Source organism: Thalassophryne amazonica, chromosome 7 (genome assembly GCF_902500255.1).
Source record: "Thalassophryne amazonica chromosome 7, fThaAma1.1, whole genome shotgun sequence".
NCBI lineage: Eukaryota > Metazoa > Chordata > Actinopteri > Batrachoidiformes > Batrachoididae > Thalassophryne > Thalassophryne amazonica.
This window is the reverse complement of record NC_047109.1, coordinates 17,845,651-17,861,068: the sequence shown is the minus strand read 5'-3', so window position 1 is coordinate 17,861,068 and position 15,418 is coordinate 17,845,651. Positions and strand designations below refer to the sequence as shown.

The 15,418-nt window shown below is 45.7% G+C and overlaps 1 protein-coding gene across 1 annotated transcript in view; it reads left to right on the top strand.

The window, feature by feature from the left end:
• Positions 1-15,418, top strand: part of si:dkey-22o22.2 (neural-cadherin) — a 346,824-nt gene that overhangs the window by 165,171 nt on the left and 166,235 nt on the right. Inside the window, exons 6-7 of the mRNA XM_034173921.1 lie at positions 2,393-2,642; positions 7,849-7,991. Coding sequence (XP_034029812.1) covers positions 2,393-2,642; positions 7,849-7,991 — 393 coding nt within the window. The remainder of the gene's footprint in view (positions 1-2,392; positions 2,643-7,848; positions 7,992-15,418) is intronic.

Here is a 15,418-nt window from a genome sequence, read left to right as displayed (position 1 = left end):
AGCACTCCTTGTGGGAGGAGTCGTCCAGCCCCTCGTCGGAATTCCTTTGTCTGAGAAGTTGCTGAGAGACTGGCGCTTTGTTTGATCAAAATTTTTTCTAAACCTGTGAGACACATCGAAGTGGACACGGTTCGAAAAATTAAGCTGGTTTTCAGTGAAAATTTTAACGGCTGATGAGAGATTTTGAGGTGATTCTGTCGCTTTAAGGACTTCCCACGGTGCGAGACGTCGCTCAGCGCTCTCAGCCGCCGTCGTCAGCCTGTTCAAGCTGAAAACCTCCACATTTCAGGCTCTATTGATCCAGGACGTCGTGAGAGAACAGAGAAGTTTCAGAAGAAGTCGGTTTCAGCATTTTATCCGGATATTCCACTGTTAAAGGAGATTTTTTTAATGAAAGACGTGCAGACGGGTCCGCGCGTTGGGACGCAGCCGACGCGGTGCGGCGGCACAGGAAAAACACCTCCGTGTTGATAACCATTTGTAAAATCCAGGCGGCTTTTGATGGCTTTCAACAAGTGAGTAACTGAGAAATTGTTTAACAGCTTGGGCATGTTCCCACTTGCCCGTTAAGGTTTCCAACGGAGGTGTTTTTCCTCCGACGGCGGCTGAGAGTGCTGCGCGACGTCTCGCACCGTGGGAAGTCCTTAAAGCGACAGAATCACCTCAAAATCTCTCATCAGCTGTTAAAATTTTCACTGAAAACCAGCTTAATTTTTCGAACCGTGTCCACTTCGATGTGTCTCACAGGTTTAGAAAAAATTTTGATCAAACAAAGCGCCAGTCTCTCAGCAACTTCTCAGACAAAGGAATTCTGACGAGGGGCTGGAGGACTCCTCCCACAAGGAGTGCTCACAGGCGAATGACGTCACCGACAGGCGTGGAAAAACTCACGCATGCGCACGAGGGTTCAAGCATGTCTGACGTAAAAACATATGAATGAAATCCATATAGTTTTTGAAAAAAATAAAAAGGACCTATACTTTATTGACAGACCTCGTATTTGGGCTTGCAGATTTACTTTACTACATTCAGAAGGATCTTATGTGTAAATATAAGTCATTTTTTGGTCCAAAGATCTGACTGCATTTATTTCAAAGCAGGTCTACTTAAACCATTAAGAGCGTTAAAAACAAATAAGAAAATTTTCAAATCTATTCTCAAAGCAACTGGAAGCCAGTGCAGCGAAGCCAAGGCTGGGGATATATGATCATATTTACATTTGCCAGTGAGAAGACGAGCAGCTGCATTTTGTACCAGCTGCAGGCAATGCAGGAGCACCTGATTGAGGCCAAAACAATTTGACAACAATTTGAGTTGCAGTAATCCAGTTGAGTGTTGACAAAAGCCTGGATTATAGTCTCAAAATCCTTATATGACAAGTACCCTTTAACTTTCTGTAAAATGGATAAAGCTGTTTTTCACAACCAAACTAATCTGACGATCAAATTTCATTAAATAATGTTTCAAGGAGCCCAAAAGGCCATTGAAAAGTCTGATGGACCACATCCAAACATTAGAATTGAAGTTCAAAAGGTTTGCAGACATCCCAGAGTTAACATCATTTAGACAGTCAAGCAATGTCTGTATGAAATTATTAGAATTAGATGTCAGTGGCAGATAAATCTGAACATCGTCGGCATAACAATGAAAAGAAAGATCATATTCCCTAAAAATTGACCCCAATGGCAACATATACAACAGAAAAAGAACCAGCCCAAGAACAGAACCCTGGGGAACCCCAGAGGCAAGAGGTACACACACACACAAACACACACACACACACACACACACACACACACACACACACACACACACACGCATACACACACGCATACACGTACTCACACACACACATGCAAGCATACACACGCATGTGCGCACACACACACGTCCACAAATGTGAAGTTGAATGTATTTATAAAATCTCTTCCTTCTTCTTTCATCCTACTTTTCCTTCTTTCTTCTCTTCTTTCCCTTCCACTTATCTTTATTTTCTCTCTTCTTGCTTCTCCTCCTCCTTATTTTACTCCTGTCCGTTCATCCCTGTCTTTTTTCCCTCATTGTCTCTTCTCGTCCTCCTCCTCTCTGTATTTCATTTCTCCTTCACCTTACTCCTCACATTATATTCCTTTCTCTCTTTTTCCATTTTCTCTTCTTGTTCTCCTATCTCCTTTCATTTGTGTTTTTGTTCACTTTCTTCTTTTTGTTTTCTTTCTCTCCTGTTTTCGTAACATGATCTTTTACCTCCTTTCCCTGATCCCTCTCCATTCTCTCTCTCTCATATGTTCCATCTTGCATCTCTTCTGTGTTTCCTCATGTGTTTGTCTTCTCTCCTTTGTTCTCTTCACTATTTAAATTCTCTCTTCCTGCTCCTCCTCTTCCTCCTCCTCAGTTTTTGCCCGGGACTGTGACTCCGGCGTAAACTCTGAGCTGTCCTACTTCGTGCACAGTGAAGACTTTGACATCACCTCAGGGGGTGTGGTCAGCCCCGCCCGCCGCCTGGACTACGAGAGGCCCAATCATGTCTACGAGTTTGTGGTTGTTGCCGTGGATGCGGGAACACCTGCTCGCACAGGCACCGCCTCCATCCGCATCCGTGTCGCCAATAGCAACGACGAGGCGCCCGTCTTCTCTCAAAACATGTAGGACAAATTTTTTTTTTTTAACTTCATGTCATTATTTAGTTTTTCTGTCTGTCTGTCTGTCTGTCTCTCTCTGTCTCTGTCTCTCTCTCAATTCAATTTCAGTTTCATGTGTTAGCGGCTCACAAACCTTGCTGCTGTGTTTGCACATTGTTGTACTTCACCCAACACATAGTGAAGTTTGTCGATGCTGTTCGTGCTCTCAAAGTCTGTGTGGGTGTTTGTGATCTGTGTCTCTGTTTGTGTCTCTGATGTCTTGGTGCAGCGGGCAGGTGGTCAGGAAGTGCAGCTCGGTCTCCACCTGGTGTTGTGACCAGTGGGTGCACAGTCTGTCTTCTCTGGGGAGCCAGGTCTGTCTGTGGCGACCTTTCTGCACGGCCAGGCTGTGCTCACTGAGTCTGTACATGTACATCGTCTGTACATCTTTGTGTTGGTCACAGTGCTCAGGTATTCTGCCCTGGAGTTCTGCCTGTTTAGAGCCAAACAGCATTCCAATTTACTCTGGTTTTTGGTTGATTTTTTTTTTTTTTCCAATGCGTCACGTAGTTTTCTTTTTGTTTTCTTATAGATAGCCAGCAGAAGGCAGAAAAGTGCTTCCAAAAAATTTTTTTTTGCCATTTTTTGTTACAAGCAGGCATCTATGCTAGATCAAATCCTTATATAGTAAGGTTTCACATCAAGGGCGATGCCAAAAATAAAAATCATTTTTTGGCCATTTTTGAGCCAAAAACCCCCACTTTTGGGTCATAATTCAAAAATGGTCCAATCCTTTTGATATGCATATCAAATTAACAGGTCTAATAACAGGTCTCTCTTGTAAATGAGACACTGAGTCTCAAGAGATTTTCCTGTCTAAATAAAGGATTAAATAAAAAAAATTACTCGTCTTGACGAGTTCAAAAATATGTAGTTTGACCTATTTTTGACCTTGCATTACGTCACAATGACTGAAAATGTGGAAAGGTCAACGCACTTTTCATGAAGGGTCAGATTCATAAAATTTGTTATGATGGTCCGATTATGACAATTTTGGTGTCTAATTATATGTTTTCTTGCACAAGAAAACCAATAAGACAACTTACATAGACCATTATGCCAGTCTTAGCTATGAAAATACAATTATGTCAGATAAGATGGGTCTATTGATTAACTTTATTCAATTTCAAAATGGTTATGACATCAAAATTGATCATACTTGGCCTCTTTTACATCAAGCACATTAATTAAATATAAAACTTGTTATGGAAAAACATATATTAATATGATTTTGGTAAAACTATGATTTGATGTGGTTTGACATCATTTGAAGTATATTTGGGTGTAAATAGAGGGAAAAAGGGTACAAACAACAACCAAAACAAGACATCTTAGGGCAAAAAATATCAATTTTCTTAGAATCACATTTTCTGATTCACTGTTAACTTTACACATCATAATTTGGAAGTTCAAGCATCAGAGCCATGAGCTATAAATTGTGTTGTTAATGTAAGTTCCAAGAGGTACCTTTTTTCTTTTGTAATAAATGTAGATCCAAAACTGCATAATTCTGAAATTAGATTACAAATAAACATATTCATATATAAATTCCAAACTGAAAATACTGCATTTTAAGTGTTTTGTTGTGTTAGCTACTTAAAGCAATCAACTTGGGTTTAAACAGCCTTCTGCATGGCACCCACAGGCACCCATGCAACGCTGACCACTCTTAAAGCACTTACAGGCTGCAGTCTTGCATTTTGCCTCACATCCCTTTTTCCCTCTATTTACACCCAAATATACTTCGAATGATCTCAAATCACATCAAATCATAGTTTTACCAAAATCATATTAATATATGTTTTTCCATAACATGGGTGGTAATCAGTTTAATTTTTTATGGAATGCCCCTTTAAGGTAATTAAAATTTGTCAATTTGGTACTAATAATAAAAAAATAATGTCAGTGGGTGTGTTGAACTTATTTTGAATGGTTCTGATACTTGAGGTATCAAGTGTATGTTGTGTAATGGAAACAATGAATCATAAAAAATGATTTTAATAAATTAGCCATAGTGTACTCTAAAATGTCTCTGTCTTCTTTGCTTTTGAATTCTGATTTTCTTTATATTCACAAAAAACATACTTATGCAAGTTTTATATTTAATTAATGTGCTTGATGTAAAAGAGGCCAATTATGATCAATTTTGATGTCATAACCATTTTGAAATTGAATAAAGTTAATCAATAGACCCATCTTATCTGACATAATTGTATTTTCATAGCTAAGACTGGCATAATGGTCTATGTAAGTTGTCTTATTGGTTTTCATGTGCAAGAAAACATATAATTAGACACCAAAATTGTCATAATCGGACCATCATAACAAATGTATGAATTTGACCCTTCACGAAAAGTGCGTTGACCTTTCCACATTTTCGGTCATTGTGACGTAATGCAAGATCAAAAATAGGTCAAACTATATATTCTTGAACTCTACTCATCAAGATGAGTAATTTGATATGCATATCAAAAGGATTGGACTATTTTTGAATTTTGACCCAAAAATGGCCAAAAAATAATTTTTATTTTTGGCATCGCCCCTGATGTGAAACCTTACTATATTTGGACTTGATCTAGCATAGATGCCTGCTTGTAACAAAAAATGCCGAAAAAAAATTTTTTGGAAGCACTTTTCTGCCTTCTGCTGGCTGTCTGTTATAATTTGGTTTAGTCTAACAGGGTTTGTGTTTGGTGGCTCTGCTTGTGTTTGTGTAGAGACTCCCAGAACCAGTTGGCTGAGGGGGCTGAGGGGGCGTCTCTGTGGATCAGGGCTTTGTTATGGAGCGTACTGGGGTCACTATTTTTAAGGTGGTCATAACATTTAATTGCTCTCTTTTGAACTTTAATAATTAGTGAGTATTGTCCTAATTCTGCTCTGCATGCTTTGTTTGATGTTTTCTGTTGGATGCGGAGGATGGATTTACAGAATTCTGCATGCAGAATCTCAATTTGGTGTTTGTCCCATTTTGCAAAATCTCGGTTGGCGAGTTGGCCCAGACCTCACAACCATAAAGAGAAACGGGCTCTATGACAGAGTCCAATATTTGGAGCCAGATTTGAATTGGGATGTCTACTTTGATCTTCTTTTTGATGGCATAGAAAGCCCTTCTTGCCTTGTCTCTCAGGTTATTTACAGCTTTGTTGAAGTTGCCTGTGGTGCTGATGTTTATTCCGAGGAAGGTGTGTTTTTTGTGTGTGTTCTCGGACCATCTGATCCAGGAGGAAATGATATTTGTGTGACTGGAGGCTGGGTCCTTTTTGGAATATCATTTTTTGTCTTGGTTAGATTCACTGTTGAGGCTCAGGTTTGGGAGAAATTGTGTCGAAGGTCAAGTTGTTGCAGGCCTTCTTTGGTTGGAGACAGCAACACCAGGTCATGTGCCAAAATCAGGCATTTGGTTTCTGTGTTCATTAGAGTGACGCCCGGTGCTGCTGACTGTTCTAATGATTTGGACAATTCAATGATATAGATGTTGAAGAGAGTTGGGCTCAGACTGCGTCCCTGTTTGACCCCCTGCTTTTGGGAAAGAAGTCTGTGTGTTTGTTGCCGATCTTCTTGGAGCACTTGTTGTTTGTGTACATTGACTTTATGATGTCATATGTTTTTGCTCCAACCCCACGTTCCAATAGTTTGGACAGCAGACCCATGGGCCAAACTGAATCGAATGCTTTTTTGAAATCTACAAAAGAGAATAGTTTGTCTGTGTTTTTGTTTCTTTGGTTGTCATTTGGGGTGCTGAGGGTGAAAATCTGTTCTGTTGGGCGCTAATTTGGGATTTGGGAAATGCGCAGGGCGTGAGTCTGTGGGTGATGATCATGCAGAAGATTTTTCAGGGGGTTACTGTTGACACAGACTCCACGGTGGTTATTAGGGTCAAGTTTGTTGGTGCTTTTGTGCAGCGCCATTATCAGTCCTTGGTTCCAAATACTGGGGAAGATCCCGGAGCAAAGGACAATGTTAAAGAGCTCTCTCTCTCTCTCTCTCTCTCTCTCTCTCTCTCTCTCTCTCTCTCTCCCTTTCTCTCTCTCACTCTCTCTCTCACCTCTCTCCCTCTCTCTCTCTCTCTCTCTCTGTCTCTCTCACTCTCACTCTCCCTCTCTCTCTCCCTCTCTCTCTCTCTCTTTCACTCTCTCCCTCTCTCTCTCACTCTCTCCCTCTCTCTCTTCCGCTCTCTCTCTCTCTGTCTCTCTCACTCTCTCCCTCTCTCTCTCACTCTCTCCCTCTCTCTCTTCCGCTCTCTCTCTCTCTCTCTCTCTCTCTGTTTCTCTCACTCTCACTCTCCCTCTCTCTCTCCCTCTCTCTCTCTCCCTCTCTCTCTCTCTCTCACTCTCTCTCTCTGTCTCTCTCTTCCTCTCTCCCCTGCAGTTAACCTGATAAATAAGTTTGTTTTGGCTTCAGGATCTATTTTTAATTCCTCTTTTTCTCTTTGTCATCACTTTCTTCATCTCCTGTCTCGCTCTCCTCTGATTCGTTCACACCTTCATTCTTCATTTATAGTGTTTTTATATTTATTTTTATCTGTTTTTTCTTCCTCCCTGTGCTTCTCTCACTTGTCATTTCTGTGTCTTCCATTTCTGCTTCACAGATTTTCGATTTCTTCCTTCTGTTTTCTCATCTGTTTGTTTTTTTGTTTGTTTGTTTGTTTGTTTGTTTTGGTTCTTTCTCTTAAAGTGGATCTAAGCCAGTGCATAAAACTGTTCATGGATTTCAGTAATTTGGAGCTGGTTTCAAACTGGTTGGCAGCACGGTGGATTAGTGGTTACCACTGTTGCCTCACAGCAAGAAGGTCATGGGTTTGATTCCCACCTGTGTCCTTTCTGTGTGGAGTTTGCATGTTCTCCCCGTGTTTGTGTGGGTTTCCTCCTGGTGCTCCGGTTTCCTCACACATTTAAAGACATGCAGGTTAGGCAAATTGGAAACTTTAGAATTGTCCAGGTCTCCCTTGCAAAAGAGGTCTCGATCTCTATGGGACTAACTTGGTTAAGTTTTAAAAATAAACTATTTACAGGTTTTAACTCCTGGATCTTTTCAGTGTTCTTAAAAACAATCATGATAATATTTTGTGTGTGTGTGTGTGTGTGTGTGTGTGTGTGTGTGTGTGTGTGTGTGTGTGTGTGTGTGTGTGTGTGTGTGTGTGTGTGTGTGTGTGTGTGTGTGTGTGTGTCAGTTATAAAACCTTCCTCAGTGAGGACGCTGGTCCCGACACACTGGTTGCCATTGTTCATGCCAATGATCCAGACGGAGATGGCGTCTCCTATGCCATCACTGGTGGAAATGAAGACAGCAGTTTCCTGTTGGACAACCAGAAGGGTAACACACACACACACACAACATGCACACACGTACATTACCTAGGGAGGTTCAGGATGGCATTCAGGTGTTCATGCTGGTGTCTGTTAACCAATCAGCAGGTTTGACATTGAAGCCCCAAACTGCACAGCGAGTGAACTGATATTGACCGTTGGTGTCTTTGCTGTCTTATGACGTGTTCTAGACTAGGTGTGGTCTAGATTTTCCAGCACCTCCCTCCAGCCTCAAACTCACAAATGAAGGACTGATATTGGGTTTGATGTTGAGATGCTGATTCATCTATTTGTATCTTTGAGAATCGTTTACTCAAACCTTCAGTTCTCTAGCGTACCTCATGGCGGTGTCAAGAGAAAGACATCCTACCCAGGTCCAGAGGCCCATCAGGTCGGTACTCATCCCCAGATTTTGTGGTTTGGTATCAACATGTCTCCCCACGGATGGCTGCGCGCCACCTCACCTAATGGCACTGGTTGTGCCGCCACGAGTCCGTCGGATTTGATTAGTTTTATTAGTTATTTCTTATTTTATTTTCATGTTTTTTAATTGGAAAATAATTTCTTTTATAATTTTCTGTGACTCCTCAGTGAAATATGATCCGTGGATCAATAAATGATGAGCAAATTTTTTCACATCTTCAATATACATGATTTATTGGTTATTTAAAGACAATCTCATAATTAAAATCAGTTAAATTATTTTTGTGTTTCCAATGACATCTTTATGTTTTTTTAATCAAGAATTGTCTTTAATGTCCTTTGAAACATAAAATCATATTTTTATGCATATCTGTCTCACTCAGCTTTTCACCTCTCTTGCGTCTCATCACCCAGCATGCTCTGCTCTCCACCTCTTTTCCACAAAAACACATGAATGACATGTTAATTTGTACTGTCATTCACTCGCCCACTGACATTTTGCTGTGCTGCTCGCTTGTTTTGCGCTGACACTTCATAGCGCCGTGAAGTGTTTTCATGTCATCGTGTTTCTTCTCCTCTCGGTCTATGGGTTCTTGTTACCACAGCTGTTTGTTGTTTGTTTGTTTGTTTGTTTGAGCATCTGTTTCATTTAAAATGGTGTTGAGATGCAGTCTGATATTTGTGCATTGCACCGAGCTCGCTGAGACGCACCAATCCACATCAGCTTCAGAGGAGCGTAAACGGCACCATTATACTGCTGCAGAAACAAACCATCCGATGGCGGTGTTGAAACCGCGCAGACGGCCACAGTGATTGTGTCACAGGTCGTGGGAGTGTGCATGCTGTGGCTGCAGTGAACCTATTTTGTTTGGTTTCCTTTTTTCCACACAGAGCACTCCTGTGGTTTCTCTGTGTTTATGTTCCCACAGCACACAGAGCACTGTACAGGAGTCTCTCTAGTTTACTTTAGGTTCAGTGTGCTTTCTGTTGTAGGTGTGTGTGTGTGTCGGTTGTGTCTGTATGTATTTTGGATTTTCGTGTGTCCCGTTTTGTGTGTATCCTCCCTTTGTCTCCCGTGTGGACCACTGTGGTGTTCTGTCATTGTCTGGGTGTTATATGTGTCTTCTTCATCCGTCAGTTGTGTAGGTCCCGTGTGTGTGTCTGCTCCTGTTGTTCCTGTCTGTATTTTATGTCTGTGGATTGTGTATGTCCTCCTCATCTGTATGGGTCCCGTGTGTGTGTGTCTGGGTTGTCCGTGGTGTGCACTCCCCTGCGTGTGTGCCACTCTGTGTCTAGCCTGTTGGCTGTGTAGTCCTTCACGCCGTTGTGTTCCTGTCGTGTCATTGTGTTTTGATTTGTGCTCCTCAGTTTCTTCATGTTTGTTGTATGTGTCTGCTCTTCTCACTCTGTTCTATGTTGAGTTCCGTGTGTATTTGCTACATGCATCTTCTGACTTAGTTTTCAGGTTTTGCTCTGTTTGTTTTTTTGATTTATGTTTTTGTCGTTTATCGTTTTTCATGTTGTCCTTTTATCGCTTTCCATGTTTGTCTTTGCATTTGTTGTGTACGTTTCTGGATTTGGTTTTATTTGTCATATGTTATGTTTTTGTGTCCTGGTGTTTTCATATAGTTCTGTGTTTCCATTCCTGTTTAATCACCACACCTGCTATCAATCAGTTCCGTTAGTTTGTAAGCTATGCCTTTTTCTTTGTCTATTGCCTTTCTGTTGTGTTTGTTACAACAGTCATCAGTCCCGTCTCTGATCACTGTGTCTAAGTATAGTCTGTGTCTTCTTCCTCCGCTGTGTCCCTGCCTCCTGATTGTTTCGTCTGCTCCTGGAGCCTCCCTTTTGTGCCTGTCTCCCTGGTTGTACCGTTTTTGTATGCTCGCCCCGTCACTATATGCGGATTGTCTATCATGTTGGATCATTAAAGCACCGTGGGTTTTGCATCTTCACCTCTGTGTCCTGGCTGCCTGCTTTTGGGGTTCAATCAGACTCAGTTCCAGTGCTAACTGTAACAGCTCTCATTGCTTTTGGTTTTCTCCTTCATGCCTGCGTCTTTTTCCTCTGCACTTCTTGCTTTTTTCTCATGTTCTCTCAGTGATCATAGTTTAATATTAGTTTCCTCGTGTTTCTGCCCTTTATTATAATTTGTTGTTATTCTGTGTCTTTGTGTACCAGTCCTTCCAGGTTTTGTGCTTGCTCGCTTCCAGCATTAATGTACTAGCATCCTTTAAAAGGCTTTTTTAATGTCCCTTGCCAGATTGTTGTGGTCCATCCCACTTTCTCATGTCCTGTCAAGTTAAAGGTGACTATGATTAGTGTCCTGGTTATTCCCGGGTTATGACCATTGCTATGTATTTAGACCTCTGAGTTTGTACAACAACTGAAGGACACTTGAAACTACTGTTGTGTGGGCTGCCAGAAGAGGAGGTACTGCTGGCCCACCACCAGTGGGCGCCCTGCCTGAAGTGCGGGCTTCAGGCACGAGAGGGCGCTGCCGCCACGGACACAGCCGGGGGTGACAGCTGTCACTCATTATCTCTTGACAGCTGTCACCCATCTACTCTACATCATCTCACTCCATAAAGACCAGACGTCATCTCCACCTCGTTGCTGAGATATCGTACTTTGTTGGAGGTAATAGACTCAGCCGTTTGTGTTTTGAAATATATCTGTATATTGTGAGTGTTTGCAGGAGTACTGGTTCCTCTTTCTGTGGAAGCTGAGTGAGTGCAGGACGGCACTCTTTTCCCCTGAGGAATCACTGCGGTACTCTACAGAATATTGAGTGAGAGGTGGAGGTGGCATTCCCACCGTTGTTGTTACGGGGTGTACACACACCCACACTTGACTGTCTTTGTTCTTCGCCAGCAGTACCAGATCCGACAGTCGGGGACAGTGATCACCTGGGAATTCGGGACTTGGCAGCTCCAGTATTCACCAGCTTCGGTGGCGGCGGAAATCGTGTGGTTCCGGCTCTTCTCAGGACAGACGTCTTCTATCCTCGAGCCTGCCCACACGTCACCTTTGTGGATTGACTGTAATCATATTCTGAGATTGTCTGTCTGTTTGTTGTGCACCTTCACAACATTAAATTGTTATTTTTTGGCTCATCTATTGACCGTTCATTTGCGCCCCCTGTTGTGGGTCTGTGTCACTACACTTTCACAACAGGATATCTGCCTGCGTCATGGACTCCGAGGGGCGTCACCCGGCTGTTGAACGACCAATGGGAGAGCAGGGAGCGCAGGCGTCTGCAGGAGGCGTGATTGATGAGCTGCAGCACATTCTCACCGCCTTTACGGCTCGGTTGGATCAAATGACCGAGCAAAACATCCTCCTGAACCGCAGGGTGGAGGCTCTCTCCGCGCAGGTGACGGCGAGCGCTCAGGGCACTGCTGCAGCTCCTCCTCCTGCCGACCCTGTGCAGGATATGAACGTTCCAGTGGTGGTTCAACAACCCCTCCCACCATCCCCTGAAGCATACATAAGCCCTCCTGAGCCGTACGGAGGTTGTGTGGAGACGTGCGCGGACTTTCTCATGCAGTGTTCGCTCGTCTTCGCACAACGTCCCGTCATGTACGCGTCAGATGCTAGTAAAATAGCTTATGTGATTGCTCTGCTTCGGGGTAAGGCACGCGCCTGGGCTACGGCGCTCTGGGAACAGAACTCACGGTTGTTATCAGCATACACTGGGTTTGTGGGGGAGTTCAGAACAGTGTTTGATCACCCTAACAGAGGAGAGACCGCTTCAACAATGCTACTGTCAATGCGACAGGGGCGCCGGTGTGCAGCCGAATATGCAGTCGACTTCCGCATCGCGGCTGCGAGGTCCGGCTGGAATAACGTTGCGCTCCGTGCCGCCTTCATAAACGGACTGTCATCGGTCCTGAAGGAGCATCTGGTAGCTAAGGAGGAACCGCAGGATTTAGATGGGCTTATCGATCTCGTTATACGGTTAGACAATCGGTTGGAGGAACGCCGTCGGGAGCGAGGCGAAGGACGTGGCCGGATACGCGCCGTCCCTCTCCCTTCCGGGTTCGAAAAGGGGCCTTCCTCCCCACGCTCCACAGCCACAGCGCTCCGTGGGGCAACAGCTCCCCCTGCTGATGTTGTTAGGGAAACGCACAGGGCCAAAATGAGGAGGCTGATCCGCGGGGAGTGTTTTCTCTGCAGCTCAAAGGAGCACACACAGAAAAACTGCCCCAAACGGCCACAACAACAACTGCCCTCAGAGACTGGGCTAAGGGGGGGTCAAAACATTCACGTGGGACACACACAGATTGCCACACGACTCCCAGTTACAATCCTGAGCGGGGATTTAACCCTTCAAGCCCCAGCACTGGTGGACACGGGGTCAGAAGGGAATTTGCTAGACAGCAGATGGGCAAGGGAGGTAGGGCTCCCTCTGGTGGCGCTTCCTTCATCATTGCAGGTGCGGGCACTAGATGGTACCCTCCTCCCTTTAATCACACACAAGACACAACCAGTAACTCTGGTGGTGTCTGGAAACCATCGGGAGGAGATTGAGTTTTTTGTAACTCCTTCTACCTCCCGTGTGATTTTGGGCTTCCCATGGATGTTGAAGCACAATCCCCGGATTGATTGGCCGTCTGGGGTGGTGGTTCAGTGGAGCGAAACCTGCCATCGGGTGTGTTTAGGATCCTCGGTTCCTCCCGGTTTACAGGCTAAGGAGGAGGTCAAAGTCCCTCCCAATCTGACGGCAGTGCCGGTTGAGTACCACGATCTTGCTGACGTCTTCAGCAAGGATCTGGCACTCACCCTTCCCCCGCACCGTCCGTACGATTGTGCCATTGATTTGGTTCCAGGTGCTGAGTTCCCGTCCAGCAGGCTGTACAACCTCTCACGACCTGAGCGCGAATCAATGGAGACCTACATCCGGGACTCACTAGCTGCCGGGCTGATCCGGAACTCCACCTCCCCGATGGGGGCAGGTTTCTTTTTTGTGGGCAAGAAAGATGGCGGACTCCGTCCATGCATTGATTACAGGGGGCTGAATGAGATTACGGTTCGCAACCGATACCCGTTGCCATTATTGGATTCCGTGTTCACGCCCCTGCATGGAGCCAAAATCTTTACTAAGCTGGATCTTAGAAATGCGTATCACCTGGTTCGGATCCGGAAGGGAGACGAATGGAAGACGGCATTTAACACCCCGTTAGGTCACTTTGAGTACCTGGTCATGCCGTTCGGCCTCACCAACACCCCCGTGACGTTCCAAGCCTTGGTTAACGACGTCTTGCGGGACTTCCTGCACTGATTCGTCTTCGTATATCTGGACGATATTCTCATCTTTTCTCCGGATCCTGAGACCCATGTCCAGCATGTACGTCAGGTCCTGCAGCGGTTGTTAGAGAACCGACTGTTTGTGAAGGGCGAGAAGTGCGAGTTTCACCGCACGTCTTTGTCCTTCCTGGTGTTTATCATCTCCTCTAACTCCGTCGCCCCTGATCCGGCCAAGGGTGCGGCGGTGAGAGATTGGCCCCAACCAACAAGCCGTAGGAAGCTGCAACAGTTCCTCGGCTTCGCTAATTTCTATAGGAGGTTCATTAAGGGCTACAGTCAGGTAGTTAGCCCCCTGACAGCCCTGACCTCTCCAAAAGTCCCCTTCACCTGGTCGGATCGGTGCAAAGCCGCGTTCAAGGAGTTGAAACGACGGTTCTCTACTGCGCCAGTTTTGGTGCAGCCCGACCCTAGCCGCCAGTTCGTGGTTGAAGTCGACGCCTCTGACTCAGGGATAGGAGCCGTGCTATCCCAGAGCGGAGAGACCGATAAGGTTCTTCACCCGTGTGCCTACTTTTCACGCAGGTTGACCCCAGCTGAACGGAACTATGACGTCGGCAATCGAGAACTCCTTGCGGTGAAAGAGGCTCTTGAGGAGTGGAGACACCTGTTGGAGGGAGCGTCTGTGCCGTTCACGGTTTTCACTGACCATCGGAACCTGGAGTATATCAGGACCGCCAAGCGGCTGAACCCCAGGCAAGCCCGCTGGTCACTGTTCTTCAGGGCGTTTTGACTTCCGGATCACCTATCGCCCCAGGACCAAGAACCAGAGGTCGGATGCCTTGTCCCGGGTACACGAAGAGGAGGTCAAAACCGCACTGTCGGATCCACCGGATCCCATCCTGCCTGAGTCCACTATCGTGGTCACCCTCACCTGGGACGTGGAGAAGATTGTCCGGGAGGCCCTGGCACGGAGCCCGGACCCAGGAACAGGTCCGAAGAACCGTTTGTACGTCCCACCAGAGGCCAGAGCTGCAGTCTTGGACTTCTGTCACGGTTCCAAGCTCTAATGTCATCCAGGGGTGCGAAGGACCGTGGCAGTTGTCCGGCAGCGCTTCTGGTGGGCGTCTATGGAGGCCGACGTCCGGGAGTACATCCAGGCCTGCACCACCTGTGCCTGGAGCAAGGCAGACCATAAAAGGTCTCAAAGACTTCTCCAGCCGCTACCTGTGCCTCATCCTCATCCTTCCCCTGGTCCCACATCGGCCTGGATTTCGTCACAGGCCTCCCGCCGTCCCAGGGCAACACCACCATCTTCACTATAGTGGACCGATTCTCCAAGGCGGCCCACTTCGTGGCCCTCCCGAAGCTCCCAACAGCCCAGGAGACAGCAGACCTCCTGGTCCACCACGTCGTCCGTCTGCATGGGATACCCATCGATATCATCTCTGATCGTGGTCCCCAGTTCTCCTCACATGTCTGGAGGAGCTTCTGCCGGGAACTGGGGGCTACTGTGAGCCTCTCGTCCGGGTATCATCCACAGACCAATGGACAGGCAGAACGGGCCAATCAGGAATTGGAGCAAGCTCTGCACTGTGTGACGTCCGCACACCTGACGGCCTGGAGTAAACATCTGGCCTGGATCGAGTATGCGCATAACAGCCAGGTGTCCTCTGCCACCGGCCTCTCCCCATTTGAGGTGTGTTTGGGGTATCAGCCCCCGTTGTTTCCCGTGGTGGAGGGAGAGGTCAGTGTGCCCTCGGT